At 43.1% G+C, this 16,764-nt stretch overlaps 2 protein-coding genes across 6 annotated transcripts in view; one reads left to right on the forward strand and one right to left on the reverse strand.

Annotated features, from left to right (window-relative positions):
* The first annotated feature begins 3,070 nt into the window (after positions 1-3,070).
* Positions 3,071-10,417, forward strand: anp32b (acidic (leucine-rich) nuclear phosphoprotein 32 family, member B). Of its 2 annotated transcripts, none has more exons than XM_018735601.2 (7): positions 3,071-3,991; positions 6,813-6,962; positions 7,061-7,183; positions 8,342-8,540; positions 8,645-8,784; positions 8,871-8,937; positions 9,025-10,417. In XM_018735601.2, exons 1-7 carry the CDS (start codon positions 3,938-3,940, stop codon positions 9,099-9,101), a joined length of 810 nt encoding a protein of 269 aa, XP_018591117.1. In that variant the 5' UTR covers positions 3,071-3,937; the 3' UTR covers positions 9,102-10,417. The 2 variants fall into 2 exon arrangements, with proteins under 2 accessions (XP_018591117.1, XP_018591118.1); XM_018735602.2 differs by having other exon boundaries at positions 8,648-8,784.
* A 2,717-nt stretch (positions 10,418-13,134) lies between these two features.
* Positions 13,135-16,764, reverse strand: part of coro2aa (coronin 2Aa) — a 29,805-nt gene continuing 26,175 nt past the window's right edge. For all 4 annotated transcript variants that reach the window (XM_018735966.2, XM_018735965.2, XM_018735968.2 and 1 more), the window contains exons 11-12: positions 15,181-15,473; positions 13,135-13,905 (exon numbers count right to left, since the gene is read on the reverse strand). In XM_018735966.2, coding sequence (XP_018591482.1) covers positions 13,774-13,905; positions 15,181-15,473 — 425 coding nt within the window. In that variant the 3' untranslated portion in view covers positions 13,135-13,773. The remainder of the gene's footprint in view (positions 13,906-15,180; positions 15,474-16,764) is intronic.

The raw sequence follows: 16,764 nt of genomic DNA on the forward strand, positions 1-16,764 counted from the left end.
AAGTTTTGTATTATGATGTTTTGGAAAAGGTCACGAAACAAAGCAAGGCGCCCTGTCCCACCCTGCTCCCGCGACTTGCCCCGTCTTATCTCCCCCCGAAAGGGGGCTTCTTGCATTTTGGGTGTGTTCTCAATCTTCTCCCTGCACATTGAGGCCTGGTGCAAGTCACTCCGGGAGCGAGGGGCCGCCCCACAGACGGGGAGAAAAAAACGACTGTGGCGCTTCTTATCGCTCCAGGGGACATAGCTGTGGATACTGTGTCTAACACCGCAGGAGGCTTGTAGTCCTCTCAACTACATCTTTCGAAAAAGTGTAAAAAATGGCACATTCCCAACAAAACTCGCTGTCAAATGACACAATCGCGGAGCTGCGTATGAGAATGTCGGGGGCAGGAAGGCAGTAGAACTCCAGCCTATAATCTAGGTCTTCCTTACAAGCTGTAGTGCTGCTGTCCTTCATGTAACATCTACACTACATACAGTAAATACTACATCGCAGTGGTATCACTCATAGCACCTCACTTCTGACCACAGAAATCAATAACCCTCCGAAGCCACTATATCCATTTGGGCCACAAATAGGTAAAAATCAGACATTCCAATAGGGCACCCCAGCATCGGTTTCCAAGTGTCCCATATGTGTATGTTCACACATGGGTTAATGATGGGCTCCATATGGAGCAAGGGTAGGCCCTTTCTAGGTGGACATGCCATCTCCATGGGCTACATGTAGGTCTTTTCAGAGCCCGACTTCACCCAGTGGTGGCGTAAACCATGTAAAACGTGTTTACTTAGCTAACTATGCTGCATTTATGATCATTTAAAAATTATAATATGCATGATTATAGAGGACCTGCGCACAGTCTGAAACTACTTGTCCCAAACGGGATCGCGGCAAACCGGAGCCTAACCCAGCAACACAGGACGCGGGGCTGGAGGGGGAGGGGACACACCCAGGACGGGGCGCCAGTCCATCGCATTGCACCCCAAGCAGGGCTCAAACCCCACACCCGCCAGAGAGCAAGCCCCAGCCAAACCCACTGCGTCACCACACCCCCCTTACAGAGGACCATTCTTTATTAAATATACACCTCTGAAGACATTGTCTCCTTTATAAATTTTGGGCAAAGAACCACTTTGCCCGCATAGCTCATCTGAAACAAACCATGTGTTTTGTAATAAATTTAGAGCATTCTTCTAAAATCAAAGGATAAAAAACATTGTATTTCAATATAAAAATTGACTTGTTTGGTTAAAACAAAGTACTTTACATTGAACATTACTGGTATGCTTGGCATGTTGAGCACAAACGCATAGCGCTAAAATATAGTTTTAAAACAGTGTGGAAAATAAGTATGTGATGTTGCCTACGGCACTGAAAACTTTTCAACCACCACCAACTTTACAGTGGTCATTCTGTGTTGCTTTGCACATCTATGTGTAGATGCGACACCGTCTGAGGCAGTTTGCAGATCACGTTTCCCGTGAAAACACCGGTCACAGTAAATGTAGTGTACTTCACTGTACTTGTAAACCCTGCTAAGGTGACACAAAAATCACAGAGCCCTCTTGTGGTGATCACCTCACACTGGATGGACTATTGAACCCTATGCAGGAAATAAAATAATAATATTTAACTAAATATCATTTATACCTTTACTTTCCAGGCCTTTCTATTTGTTTCAGTCAATCAAAGCATTTCAATTTTTCAACTTACTTTCTTCCACATTTTTTTTCCTCAGTCACAGCTGAATTAAAACGCAAAAGCTTCAGTTTTTTTAACAAAGCAATTTACAAAATGTCAGGTTTAGATTTTTGGAAAGAAAAATAAAACATATTTACAGGTTGTTTAATAATTAAATGAAATAACATCTTTAAATTCAACAATGAAAATGAAGAACAAGTTTGACAGAAGTTACTTTGAATGTGCGGATACTTACAGTGTCGGCAATAAAGTTTAGTCTGCAGAATGATTGCTCAGCCATGATAAAATGAGTAGATAGGTTATTTACAAAATATGTTTTTGTAGTCGTAACACAGTGATATTAATGGATTAAAGAGGGTCCAGAGGAAAGAAAAAAATCACATACATCTTACACTTTTCAAGTTAATTTGTAATGGTCAGTAAATTAGTAATTCGTTTAAAGAGAAGGAGAAAGCCATAAATAAATTATTAGAACTGTGATTAAGACATCCGTCCGACTGGTACATTATTTTCAAGAAATGTGTTGGTTTTTGTAAGCTGTGGTGAGTGTTTTCATTTTGAAAGGTGTCACTACATTTCTTTGCAGGGTAAGAAGTGTGAAAGCTTCACATTTCCCAATATTAGGTAGAAATAGCAATTCCTAATGGCAGGATTCCATATTACAAAGATTCCAAAAAGCCAAATGATGAAACCCAAAGCCGAATACCTGAAATACAGACTTGTTAGTGTTCGTGAATACAAGGCAGTCACGGAAAAAACTGGTATCCACACTCCAAGCACAAAAATGTGACTTCTAGGTTAAAGAACCTGTTTAAGCTGGTGATCACATTGCTTTTCACAACTGCCAGGTACAGTAGGACACTATCAACCTGAAGATAGCAAGTCTGCGTCCTGCGGGCAAAGTGTTTGACCCCCAGTGGAGTAAATCACATAAAATACTCCCGCCAGCTTTGGAAATTGATTTTAAAAAGTTCCTCTACATAACAATGTTGGCTATGTGTCATAATAATAACTAGAGGGATGGAACAGTTTCTACACTGTTTTCAAGGTGCTTCCCTCTAGTGTGTCCTCACATCACACAGAAACAGCACGTTTCCTCCAGCATTCAGAATACGCTGATTTGCTGTGTTTCAAGGCATGACAGGAACTACAGCACATTTGCTCAATTTCTAAAGCATAACTTTAGTTTGATGAGAATTAAGGCAATAAAATGGACTAAAATCAGTTTGTTGTTTATTTATATATTTCCCATGTTTTAAAATGTTCACCAATCTACACAATTAAGACACATTACCAAACAAAATTTGTATTTTGTTAAAGGTAGTATTTCAGTCTTTGACTAGATTATTTTGATGTTTACGTAATTAAGATGGACCTATATAATTCCTTAATTATTTCCTGGGACATTGAGTTGGATGAAAAAGAAGGAAAGTAGATGCGTATTGTTGACAATCTGTTGCATTGTCACACAAGTCCACAGCGTTTATTATAAGGATATTGTGATTTTATCATCCTCTGGCAACTGCACTAGGGGGAAACTATAGCAGACGCAATGATTGTGGGATACCTTTATAGTAAATAAATGGTAATCTTTCATGGGTGCTTAGACTTACTGCAATTACTACCATGTAAAATTACATTACAACCTTGTAAAATTACAATCACTAAACAAACCACTGAAAACACTGTGTATAGACACACTATACATATATATAAACGAGGTTTTTAAAATTGAAACTAAAGTAACTGGCTGCAGACAGATCCACTAGGACATGGTAGGCTCTTTACTTTAAAGACATGATGCTTGAAAACGACTCAGAGAATCGCACTGCACAGAAATGAGACGCAAAAAAAAAAAAACAGAACGCAGATGAAAATCAGATAACACAACATGTGCGAAAAGAACAACTTCTCAATTCGCTTTGTGAGAAAGTTTCCTTCACTCAAATGACATGAATGGACAGCCTCATGAGAGCGTCATGTTTAGTAACTGCATTGCCTGTTTAACTGCAGTGGGAGCCTCTGGCCACGGGCGGCGCTGTTGAGTATATATTCGTATCAGTCCCATTTCCCTCCATGGTTTCTCCTCTCCCTGAGTAACTTGGCGTTTGGTTCAGTTCATTATACAGTCCCATTTTCTCCCTCCATTAGGGCATCTCTCTGCCTTTTGGACTGAGTAAGAATCCCACCAAGAAACAAGAAGAACAAGGAGAAAAAACTTTTGCAGGGGAAGATGGACATGAAAAAGAGGATTCACTTGGAGCTTAGAAACAGGACGCCGTCTGATGTAAGTGCTTTTTAAGAAAAGAAAAGAAAAAACGCACCAAACCTTAGTTTTGTTAGCTTAGCTTGCTACTTTTTCTGCTTTCCTGGTGACCCGAGTAGGTAGCTAGCAAGCTAACGGCGGCCACATGGGTTTACTGTGTTTTCCTTCCAGATATTAAAAAAGGCGCAAAAATGCGAGCTGTCCAGACACTGAGCCTCATGGTTGCACAAGTCCTGGAAACAGCCATGTACTTTCGGAAAGCCTTATTCTTTCGGCTGCCGGGCGTTATGATTATTATTATCATTATTGCAGTCTTTTAGCGCTTGTCGGGATCGCGACTCGTTCGTTGCCGTGGTCCGGGCGGCTCGGTGCTCGGAATTATTAAAAAATGCAACTTGTGCGTGTGGCGGAGCGGGGCTGTGTTTTAAATCGCGATGCGTGGGACAGCGAGGGTTTATTTCATTCGAGACCTTGGGTAGCCATGTTTATACCCGCGAATATGGGGCGCCTTTATTACAAAGCACTTTTTATAAATGAAAACCCCCGCTAGACAGCGACACGGGGGCGTCCACCTCCCACTGTTACTTTCAATTTTTTTTTTAATTCTGTATAATTTGTAGATAGCCTGGTAGACGTTACAAAAAGCAAGACGGGCGTAGTCTTGAAAGTCCGTTTTGCATGTTTTTTTTTTCTTTTTTTTTGTATGGACGTCCGTATTGGTACAAAAACTAGTTTTGATATTTTATTCTGCTGTCCAGCTCACCGCTTGGATTAAAGCCCCCCTCTTTCAGGCGTTGGACCGTTTTTACATGTGGCTTCATAGCTAGCTGGTTTACATGCACCGTGGCGGACAAGTACACAATTTTAAACATGATCAAATACTTGTGTAGTAGCCGATTTTTTTAAATGCATCGAGAAACGAGAATAGGTACCGACGCTTTAAAGTGTTATACCGATCGGCAGCAATACTTGACATGTTTGAACTGAGACGGCAGAGTATGTATCACCCAGCGAGGGAGTTACGTTCCCGCCATATTAGCTACGTACACGGTTAACCCAGCTTTATATCGTTAAATAGAAAATGGCGAGATTTAATCGTAAATTTAGCTCGGTGGTGAATAAATTGTTATAGCAGGCCGAATAAAAAGTAGTTTGTCGGCGAGTTTTAACGAAGACGCGGTTGAATCAGGTCGGCGTGCCGAGCGAGTGCTGTTGCTTAGCCAGCTAGCTGGGACATAGCGACATCCGAAAGCAGGCATGCAGAGCTCACTACACCTTTACACGTTCATACCTAACAACGTTTGTCGGAAATTAAAGGGGCTTATTCGGTTTTATCGAATACAGAGACAGTAAAAAGGCATTATCTTGAGTGAATCGAGAGGACGCGGCGCGCCGTGTCTTGCGAGTCGCCATGTTGTCACTCTGCCGTCTTTGGAGCTCTGGAGAAAGGAACTCTCTCCATCTTTGTCTCACTCATTTCCCCTTTCAACGGTTCCTTCGCCATTCCGCCACAGCCTCGAATCATTAGCTCGCTCCTATCTGTGGACTTGTACCGACGACTTACGCGTTTCGATTTTACCCCTTTAACAAGGTGAAATTAAAAATAACAATTTAAAGGAGGGGGGGGAGAAAAAAAAAATCTTTGTGACGCACAGGTGTGTTCCCCCCTCCGATGTCTGTGGCGAGCTAATGGCGGGCTGCGCGAGACTCCTCTTCGACAGCGCTTTGGCCGCGCTGCGCCTCTTAAAAGGGCAACGCCGGCACGAGCGACTGCGAGAGCAAAGGGCGCGTGTGTCGACTAGCGGCCGCGCTCGGGCGGCGCGAGCCCCGCGGGGTCAAGCATCGCGAGCCGCGGCGGCGCTTCTCCTCGTGGCGGCGCGTGCGGCAGAAAATGCGCTTGCGGCTTGGCGCTAACGTGTCCGCGTCTCGTTCCGTCCGGTGAAGCGCATTTTAGATGCAAGTAAAAATAAATTAACAACTCCGATTATGGCTGCCTGAAACTGAAAAGTTAATGGGACTTTTCTGCTTTGAAAATATTACATAGGTGTCCTTTCGCAGTTAGCCACTGAAGAGCTAAATTTATGGCGGGGGTTGCGTTTGGGTTGGGTCACGGGTGAATATGAAGTCGCTGTGAAAAGAAAATAAAAGACACAGAAAAAATGAAAAACCCATTTTGGGGTTACTACATGTGGCTCCAGGTGTGTCATAAAGCAAAGCCTTTGCCAAAGGACGGATAAAGTTTTAAGAATAACCAAGCACAGGATTATCTCACTTTTCTGGGCCAGGTGGCCTTCAGCAGTCCAACAACAGTTCCCTCCATTTAGATTTCTACACCACCCCCTAGTTCTGAAGCACACAAATTATCATTAATTACATAAGAGCCCAATTTTTTATGTCCATGGATTATGGGGTGAGTATTTGGATTAAATTAGGTAGTTCCTTACAGCATCATGTCTAAGTACTATTGATACTTTGTTGTTATTAATGTGGCTTTTCAAAGTAAAACCAATGAGATTGTTCTGGTTTAAACTTTCTATTGCAATATTGTATTGTTAAAATACAAAAGTTTGATGAGTTTGCCTTAGTGTTTCCATCTCATTTGGGAAAAAAGTAGTTGCCAACTGTATTTAATGTATTGTGCAGTTTTAAAGATGGACATTATTGGCTGTCTAGGAGAAAGTAAACTAGAGGAAATACTGAAGCGGGTTCAAATGTGTTAAATGATTTAGATCACATATAAAGCAAGCATTATGTTGGCTGGCCCTTTCATTATAGGAACTCCAACTTTGAACCACAAAGCTCTGTCTTTTTCGTGTATTTTATTGATTGATTGTCTTGGCAGGTACGAGAACTTGTTCTGGACAACTGCAGGTCCAACGAAGGGAAGATCGAAGGCCTCACCCCAGAGTTTGTGAATCTCGAATTTCTTAGCTTGATCAACGTCGGCTTGATCTCAGTTTCTAACCTTCCCAAACTCGGCAAACTAAAAAAGGTGATCCCTTAAATCGTGCTAAACTTTGCGTACTCCTACCAGTCTAAACCAAGGGAAATGTGTCTTAATGTTTTATTTCCTTCCAAATTCTTCTTCAGTTGGAACTCAGCGACAACAGAATTTCTGGTGGACTCGACGTTTTAGCAGAGAAACTCCCAAACCTCACACATCTAAACCTAAGTGGAAACAAACTTAAAGACATCAGCACGTTGGAGCCATTGGTATGTCCACTCAGTCCTGCATACACCAGTGTTGCATTGATTTTGCTCTCTGATTTTACTGCGTCCACTTAATGTATGTAGTGCTCAATCTCACCGTTAAAGTTTGAAGACATCACAGGTTGTATTCCAATATGTTTCCCTGACTCAAAAATCATAATTTTCAATAAACAGATTTTCCCTATACTTAAGTATATAAAGATTCTAAGCCATAAAAGATTGTAAGCTTTTAAAAAAAAAAAAAAGCTTTGGATATTTTCATGATACATATAAAATATGTGTATTATAGAATATATATTGACATTGTAGGAAACAAGTTATTGCTGCATTTGATATATTCCAATATTTGTGATAATTCCATACATTGAAATGCATTATTCAGTTTGCATTCAGTGCAATATTTTTTAAAATGTTGTCTCGTGATTTTTTTTTTTTTTTTTTTTGAAAGAAAATTGTTGAAATGCTTTCTGGGTTTGGTGATGTCTGAAAGCATTTTGCTGGATATTAAAAAGTAATGTTAACCACAAGTTATGTGGTGCCTGTTAATGAAGCTAAATGTTGTGATGTTGTTAGGGTTAGTTTGATACTCTTTTTGTCAGTAAAACAGCAGGATACCTCTGGGGACTTGAGCTGATTACCAGCAGCTTGTGTATTGTCAGCACCACGAGTTAGAACATGACAATGAGTCCGAAGTTCTAACTTCAGTGTTCCCCAGAGGTTATTGATAAGTTTCCTGAGCTTTAGTGGGGTGGTATTGTTCAGGCTATCAGTGCATGTAACTGTTTTAAATCTGTGATACAAACAAAAATTACAGATTGGAATGTGTAGACCTCAACAATACCAATTTATTTTTAGAACGTGCCACGTTTTTCCTATTACACCAACCTTTTTGTGTGGAATACTGTTAAAATACTAAAAATGTTTTGGAGAGGTGAGGCAGTGTTCAGCTTGGAACTGTCCGGTTCATTGTTTTTGTATGTGGCAAACATTGTTTTGAAGTTATAGATTGTCTTCTGTCAGTCCTGGATGGTTCTTGATTGAATCAGTGCTTTGATTGTCACCAAAGAAGTGTAATGGAATTTTGGAGGGCCTGGAGACAGGTGGTCCTCTGTAGCGTTCCCCTATCCTCTACTGATCCTCCATGGTCTGCCTGTTTTCTAGAAAAAACTGGAAAACCTGAAGAGCCTTGATCTTTTCAACTGTGAAGTGACTAACCTCAATGACTATCGGGAGAGTGTGTTCAAGCTCCTGCCTCAGCTCACCTACCTGGATGGCTATGACATAGAGGACCACGAAGCTTCCGACTCGGATGGAGAGGTGGACGGAGATGGTGTAGATGACGAGGAGGATGAGGAGGAAGGTGAGCCTCCAAAGAATTTTTCTTACATTTGTGTTATCCTCCTTTATTTGGATCATCCAGTTTTTTTGTGTTGACCACCTTGGTTGCCTTTACCTGTGGGACAGAAGGAGAGGGTGAGGAGGAGGAGGATGAGGATGGAGAGGATGGGGAAGAGGAGGATTTTGAGGAGGAAGATGATGATGAGGATGATGAGGAGGAAGCTGAAGGAGAGGAAGAAGATGAAGATGTAAGCGGAGAGGATGAGGTAGGATGTTCTGCTTGGTGGTCAAGTAGAGGTGCGACTAACTGTACAGTTTGCTCGGTTTCCTCTTACCAAAACATCTTTTCCAGGAGGAAGACTTTGGCCAGGATGGGGAGGTGGATGATGAAGAGGATGACGAGGATGAGGAAGACGAAGGTATGTTTCAGCTTTTGACACAATGTGAAATTCTGCCACACCCTGGGCCCCGTAGCAGTGAATAAAGCAACATGTCTTGCCTTCCAGAAGAAGAGCAAGGAGGGAAAGGAGAGAAGAGGAAGAGGGAGGCTGACGACGAAGACGACGACGAAGACGACGACTAGAAGCAAATGGCCTAACAGTTACCAACCCCTCGCCCCTCCCCCATGCTATCCCTCTCCTGTCTCCCCCCCTCCCACAACCCCCCCAGGACTCTGCTCTTACAAAGGACTAGACTGTACTGGCTGGACCGGGCCTTTTGAGGTGAGCCCGGGGAGCGTTTGCGAGAGAAGCTCTCCAGCAGTGATCCATTCAGCATTCCACAATCTCACCACCAATCCTTTGTGTAAATCCACTCGAGGACTTTGGGGACTGGTATCTAGTTTTGGTTTTAATGCTTTTAATATTTTGTTGAATATTTTGGGGATTTTTTTTTTTTTGTGTGTGTTTTTTTTTTTTTTTTTTTTCTTTTTTTTTTTGTTTTGTTTTGTCTCCTTGCCCACTCCACCCCAGTAAAATTATTGCTATAGCATCAAGTGGCAATGGCTGAGCCATGATTTTGGAGTGGCCGCCTGTTGCGCAAATCAAGGTTGTAGCTACATTTTTACTTTCTGTATGTCAAAAACAAACTTTGTAAATAAAATCTTAACATTTTGCGCTTTGCTGCCCCCGCTATGCTTTCCTCTGCTGCTGCAGCCGATGTTAAATGTGCTCTTTTTATCTGCATATAGAGGATTTGTTTTCACCTCTTGTGATAAAAAGTGTAAAATTCCACTACGATGTGGGATGTTTAGCAATGATGGTGTGTGTGTGTGTGTGTGTGTGTGTGTTTAAACTGTCTTGGAAGAGTACAGCTTGTTAAACATAAGTTTATTGACAGGAAAGGGGTGGCTGAAGGTGCAGAAGTGGCACAGTGAGATGCTGTCGTTGCTCCTTTTACAAAACTCACTTATGCAAGATGTGTTTCAGCAACTCAAATAGTGACTGATGAGGTTCTACCTCATACAGCATTGCACTGGGGGTAGAAAACCTGTGGGGAAAATCTGGCACATGATGTCTGTGGTCTTGCAGGTTCTGGAGTTACCTTTCAGTATCTGATCTACACCTGGAATACCAGGTGAGACCAAGTGTTGAATAAATGACCAGTAGTGGTCTCCTTGGTCTGGTATGAAACCTCCTTCACATCACTTAACTTTTTGCCAGGAAGGAGGAACCGAGAGTAGAATGGTGCGTGAAGGTTTTTTTGTGGTGTAATCTATTTAAACATCTGAGTAAAATATAATACTGCCACCTGCATTTTATACAGGAATACATGTTTTTTTAAACTGTGACTGTCATTTCTGAGGTTGTTATAATGCTATTAGTTTATCTTGCTATGCAAAATGTTAGTAGTGCTGTACAGAAGTATTTTTTTTTTCTGGAATTGCTAATGACTCAACTGTATGACCGTAAATATAAGTTCTAATAATGTGGGAAAAAAATCAGTATATTTTGTATATCTTGCTGTGTTTACCAACACAGGAAAAAAAAGTCAAAATAGTTTTATATAATTTTATTTTATATACGTTTTTGTATTTCCTGGAATATTTGAATATGACAAATTAAGGTTCTTTAAGTATTTTGTACTTGGGTGTGTATTTGAGTGTGGTACATAATTTTGCTAAGAGATGTATGACTTTATATACAAACTGTAGTTGGACAAGTACTGACATTGCATATGAAAAGACTCCTTTCTACAGACATACACTGGATATGCTCCTGAGACCATGGCATTAATTTTTGTACACTCCAGGGAATAGATTTTAAGTTTCTCCTAAAACTACATACTACAATGCTGAGCCTTAATGGACTTCATAGGGGACACTCTATGCCATGTATGTTTGGGGTGAAGCTTTTTAGAAATCCTAGAAATGCATCCAAAATCTTTTTCCTGGGTCCCAGGAGGATATTCAACATATATGTGGAAAAAAACTTGTGTAAAACATCATTCTGGCAAAGGGGGTCAATTAGTACCATACTACACACACACAAAGGCATCAGGTGCTGTCAGCATGACCACCTCAATTCCAGATACATGCATTGCTTCTTATTGGTATAAAAGCCAGCATGTATTTTGAATGGGCAGCAATTGCACAATACATTCCCAGCCAGCCTGAAGCACAATGTCAGGTGACCCCGATCTCTACAATTCCATTTTAAGAACCCCAGTGAAATTAACGTGCTTTGAATTCAGTTGGGCTTCCTTGCAGACTCCCCTCCAAGTCATTGTCACCATCCTGCTGGGTTACATTGCAGTTGGCAGTGAATGCTAGAGGAATGGACAACTTCTCTGCAGGTGATTTTACAGCTGTGAAACTCTTAGCACTCGCAGCTCTAAGAACCAACAGCAGCAGGAAAGCAAGACACTGTCAGTTATAAATGCATTGAATCCAGTTATGCATTTAGTCACTGCTTTTATATGCACTGGTACACATCTTCACCAGCAACATGGAAAATAAAACTCATTGTGCAGTCACTCCTCACTGTGCACTTAGATTTCCTAACAAACCTGACATTCTTTCTGCAGCATAACAAACCTGCTGTGCATGATGTAATTACTACTTAAGGGACTGGTGTAGTAAAGCAAGTCTGAGCAGGTGTGATGACTGCTATTTGATATTTCACTTTTGAGATGGATTGTTCTGCAACTTGGACCCTAACCGTGTTGAGATTGACGGCAATGATTTACGAAGATGATCGGCCAAAGAGATCGAACCAGACTCAACGAGTCTTCCCCTGTTCACTGATTCAAACTGGTCACATCTTTGACTTCCGTACAACCACACCACTTGTTGATATGTATGACTCAAGATCCTCCCTTTCAGAATTTTGTTTTTTTTTCTTTTTTTTTTTTTTAAAAAATGAGTGTCATGGACTGAAAAAACTTAAAACTGCAAGTGCCCATCACCCATGTCAAGGAAGCCTGCCATTTTCTTGCTACAGTTGTCGGCCTATGGTGAGACGGAAGCTTGAGCAGCTCAGAATTTGGCCGAACTAGCTCGTTGGGATTTGTTTCCTGCTTGGTCAGCGATTATAACGGACAAGAAATGTGATTTGTTCTTGCACATGGAGCAGCGGGGCGCTCAATGACTCAAAGAGCCCACATCGAAGACCAAGAGGTGCGATTCCATCTGCTGAGAATGCATCCCTCGTGCTCCTCTTCCCAACAGACATCTCTACATTCCCTTGAAGCAAAAACACGATCGCCCAACTTGGGTATCTGGATGTTTCTCATCAAATTCTTCACTATCCACAGCCACTGTACAGGCATAGCATCCAGAGGAGGTGGTGGGACCTTCGCTGTAACCGCTGCGTTTTCACATTTTGAAAGAAGTCCGCAGTTCAGTGCTACCTGCAGGTTGAACTGAGATCAATGCCCTTAAAAACAAAAAAACGCCAGTCGCTTTGTGTCACCTCTGAAGACCCCGTCCTACCCATAGTGGAGCAGTGATATCTGAACAAACCGGATGCTTCTCGTCAACACGAGAGAATCCCTTTTCTCTTCTCCTGTGTTCCAGTTTGGTGCTCCTTCTGAAAAGTTGTGATTCTATCAACTCTATCCCATCTAAAAACCAGATGTGTCCATTTGCTCCAGCCTTTGCCCATCATGAGTCTTTGAGAAGTGCTTGGACGCAATCGCAGCGATTGTGTTGGCGCTGCGATCGTGTCCAGGACCGCCTCAGACAAACGTGCAAAACGAGACATTCGTAAAAATGAACGGTCTAAACAAATCGGTGTTGAACCGGGAACCTCAGACGACCGACGGTTGGCTCTTTGCCCTTCCCCCATTTCTCACGGCACGCGGTCGATCCCAGTGAACAAGCGAAGCCGACGAGATGAAGAGCCCACGCCGAGCTGACCGTTCCTGCTCCGCAAATTTCCCAGCAGAGAGCTTCCGTGGCCCTGAGAGCTACATCATGAAGGAGGAAGATGCTGCAAAGCTCTGGGTCTCCCTGAATACTCATGGCAGATATGACAGCACAGCTGTGCTGAGCTGCAGAAGTTCAGAAGTTGTACACAATGATTCATTTGGCTGAGTTATTACCCTAAAATCAAAATAAAATATAAATAAATTGCAATACTAAAAACACTAAAAGAAGCACCTGATATGCACTGGTATAAATTATACCCACTATTAATTTAATTTAAACCCAGTTTATCAACTACAGGAAAAACTAAATCGGCAGTTTAATTGTCAAGAGCAGAATTTCATTCTAATCACCATCATTTAAAAGCAAATCATAATATAAAAAAATTGCGTTTAACTTCTGTCAGCAGGCAGCTGGTGTCAGTCTACTGTCAACGTACCATAATTAAAATATACAAATTAGGAAAACGGGAAAGAAGCAAATTCAGTGTGTCGCAAGGTCAGACATTCAATTGTCCTCGAGCGATTCCCAACAAGGGAAGATCAGCATCGTTCAGCTGCACACAGGTGTAAACAAGTTGATAAAAAAAGCTTTAAAAAAAAAAAAATAATAATACAAGCATTGGGTTTTTAGCACAGCGATGAAGGCTGGAAAAAAAAAAAAAAAGGATGCCGACAGGGGTGTGCTAGGAATGTGCAGCGGTGTACGAGGTGTCTCGTGCAAGGCTCAGCTGGGGCAGCTCTCCACGGAGAAGGTGCTGTTCACAGGTGGAGTCCAGAAGAGCCCAGAAGAGCCCAGAAGAACAGGGCCCTCGTTGCTCAGGAAAAATCCGGAGCGTCGGCCGACGGGGCCACGCCCAGCCCAAGGGGGCGGGGCCAGGACCGGCCATTCAGTAGGGGCCCCGGGAGTTCCTCACGTTCTTGATCTCCAGCTCCAGCTGCTTTATCCGCACGTCCCTCTGTCCCAGCAGCTCCCTGAGGCGCCGGATCTCTTCCTGCTGCCGGTAGAACGTTTGGAGGAGCTGCGGGGTGGACAACGTAGACACACGTCCCTTTAGCACCGATTAGTCCACAGTCCCTGCGTGGCCCATGAGTTCGCGACAAAAACCTCGGGAGAACACCATGGTATCTTTTGTTGGTCGCCACATCTGCCGTCATGATGTTATGTTGGACCGATGGGTCCCTAACTGGAAGCAAGGTGATTCCAGAGCCTGATGCCCTGCAGCAATCGTATTATTATTATTATTAGAATAATAATAAAACACACACACACACGTGCACACAGTCTGAAACCCAAGTGGGGTTGCGGTGAACCGGAGCTTAACCCAGCAACACAGGGCGCAAGGCTGGAGAGGGAGGGGACACACCCAGGACGGGACGCCAGTCTGTTGCAAGGCACCCCAAGCGGGACTTGAACCCCAGACCCACCGGAGAGCAGGACCTGGTCAAACCTGCTGCGCCACCTCGCCCCCATAATAGTAATAATATTCATCTGACACTTTTCCTCAAGGTGACTTACCATGTTGGGTCTCTGCATTACGCTGCTTAGAATGATTTACCCATTTATAAATGAGGGTAATAGTTACCGTGTCAGTTCAGCATAAGTCCCTTGATCACAGGTACTATAGCAGGAGGGGGATTCGAACCCAGAACCTTTGATCGCAAGGCAGATTCTGGAAGTATTGCACTACCCACTGCAGCCAAATTGCACATGGGAGAGCTGACTCCGGAGTGTTACAGCTGCTGTCTTTGGACCCAAATGTTACAGGTTCAAATCCCACCATCTGCTGTAGTACCCTTGAGTAAGGTACTTACCCTGAATTGCTCCAGTAAAATTACCCAGCTGTATAAACTGGTAAATAATTGTAACCTTAACATTGCAAGTTGCTTTGGAGAAAAGCAGTGGGAACATTAATGTACACGTCACCGTTACCAAAATCTACAGCCCATGCGGTGAAAAGGAAAAAAAAAAGTTTGATTTTCCCGGGAAACTTTACAGTTTTACCACATTTATTTATTCATTTAGCTGATGCTATAAAGCACCTTAAAATGTCAAACCACTTAGAGTCATTTACTCGTTTGTACAGCTGGGTAATTTTTACCGGAGCAGTTTAGGGTAAGTACCTTGCTCAAGGGCGCTACAGCACAAGTTGGGATTTGAACCTGCGTTCATCAAGTCCAAAGGCTCTCACCACTACGCCACCTGCTGTTTCCTTTATAAGGCAAGTACAACAGTGCTGGAGAGCAGCACGCAGTAGGAGACGGCGGAGTTGTCTTTCCAGAAGGAGCGGTCGTACCTCGTTCTCCGTCTTAGGAGGAGAGCACTGCAGGAGGTCGCACCCGTTGGACACTCCCGTCACCACTTTGTCTTGAACCTTGTCTTCCGTCCTGCTCTTGAGGTCGCCGAGGGCGTCGGGCATCTTGGACTCTTTGGTATCGAGGTTCCCCCGGATGTAGGAGAGCTCCAGCCGGTCCGGGCGGCTTTGGGAGCGCTGCGGGTTCGGGACGCCGCTCTGGTCTTTGCCCTCCGTGGAGCCCGGGTACGCATCCGGTGGTTTGGCGCCCGGCTTCAGAGACATGAGCACAGGGCCTGGACCGCAACGGGACGGGACAGGACAGCCCGCTGAGAATTACGCACGGCGGTCATCGGTGTCCACAGAGCGTCTCCCGCCGCACAGAGTCTGTCCTGAAAACTGGGCCTCGGAAATACGCTACGGGTGGTCCGGTGCGGTCGACTTAGCACATGCGTCCCATCAACCTTACGGCATTACTTTCGAGTCCCAACATTTGGTCATAATGCGTCGGGACAAGCGCTCCAACATCGGCCGACGGCTCTGCAGCACAGCCGCAATTCTTAGATTCGGAAAGTGTCTATTAGCAACTTTATTTTTTCATTTACAAAAACCTGCTTTGATCCGTAGAGTGTTTTGCTAGCGATTCTATTCAAGTTATTTCTTTATTTTTACAATGTCTAACAAACGAAAATGTGACCGCTCTGAAACGAAAGTGCAAAACAAAAGATTACGGAACGAAAGCGAAAACACCGCACCACAAAAACAACATACCGTACTGCATTTAGATTAATTATTTTGTATTATTATTTTAACATATATAATGTGCGGAATTAGTGAAAAACATAAGAAAGCTCTGTTACGGAGCGTAGCGTTATGTGCATTCAATTTTCATACATCCTTATGGTTTATATAATGATGGTTTATATAATGCTGAAGTGGACTTGCGACGGGGCCGAGGGAACGAACGCTGCAGGAAATCGAGGACCACCTTGGTGACGTTGAACTTCAGTACAGTTTTTCATTCATTCATTTATTCATTCTTGTTACTTTTGGCAAAATATTGCAGAGAAAGGCTCACGTGTGATGAAAAGGTTTTAGCTGAAAGAGAAAATACTAGGAAACCAATTCCACGCGAGTCAAAGGGTAAACCGATGACTGCTTCTCACATCGAATTACACTCATCATCATTCATCTCTGCAAACTCCTGCGACAAACGGTCATTTTTCGCCATTAATTAACCTTCCGTTAACCTCTTCACGCCGGAAATTAGATGCCTTCAGAGGTGGGGTGACAACAAAAACAGACATATATCGTCCATGGGGGGTCACCCTCCTGTGAATCAAAGCAAGACTGGAATTGTGGAATAAACCCTGACAATATTATTCACCATTAATTTATCACTCAGTTGACACTTTACCCAAAGCTGCCAACAATTTACGCTCCAGTATAATAACGGAGATTTTATGACAAGTCAAGCACCTTCTAAGGATGCAGCGGTACTGACTCTCCTGGGACTTGACCCAGCAACCATCTGGTTTCAAGTGTGCGTCTTTATCCATTACTGTGTCTGCTGGCGCTCATTTGAGC

This window comes from Scleropages formosus, chromosome 16 (genome assembly GCF_900964775.1).
Source record: "Scleropages formosus chromosome 16, fSclFor1.1, whole genome shotgun sequence".
Lineage (NCBI taxonomy): Eukaryota > Metazoa > Chordata > Actinopteri > Osteoglossiformes > Osteoglossidae > Scleropages > Scleropages formosus.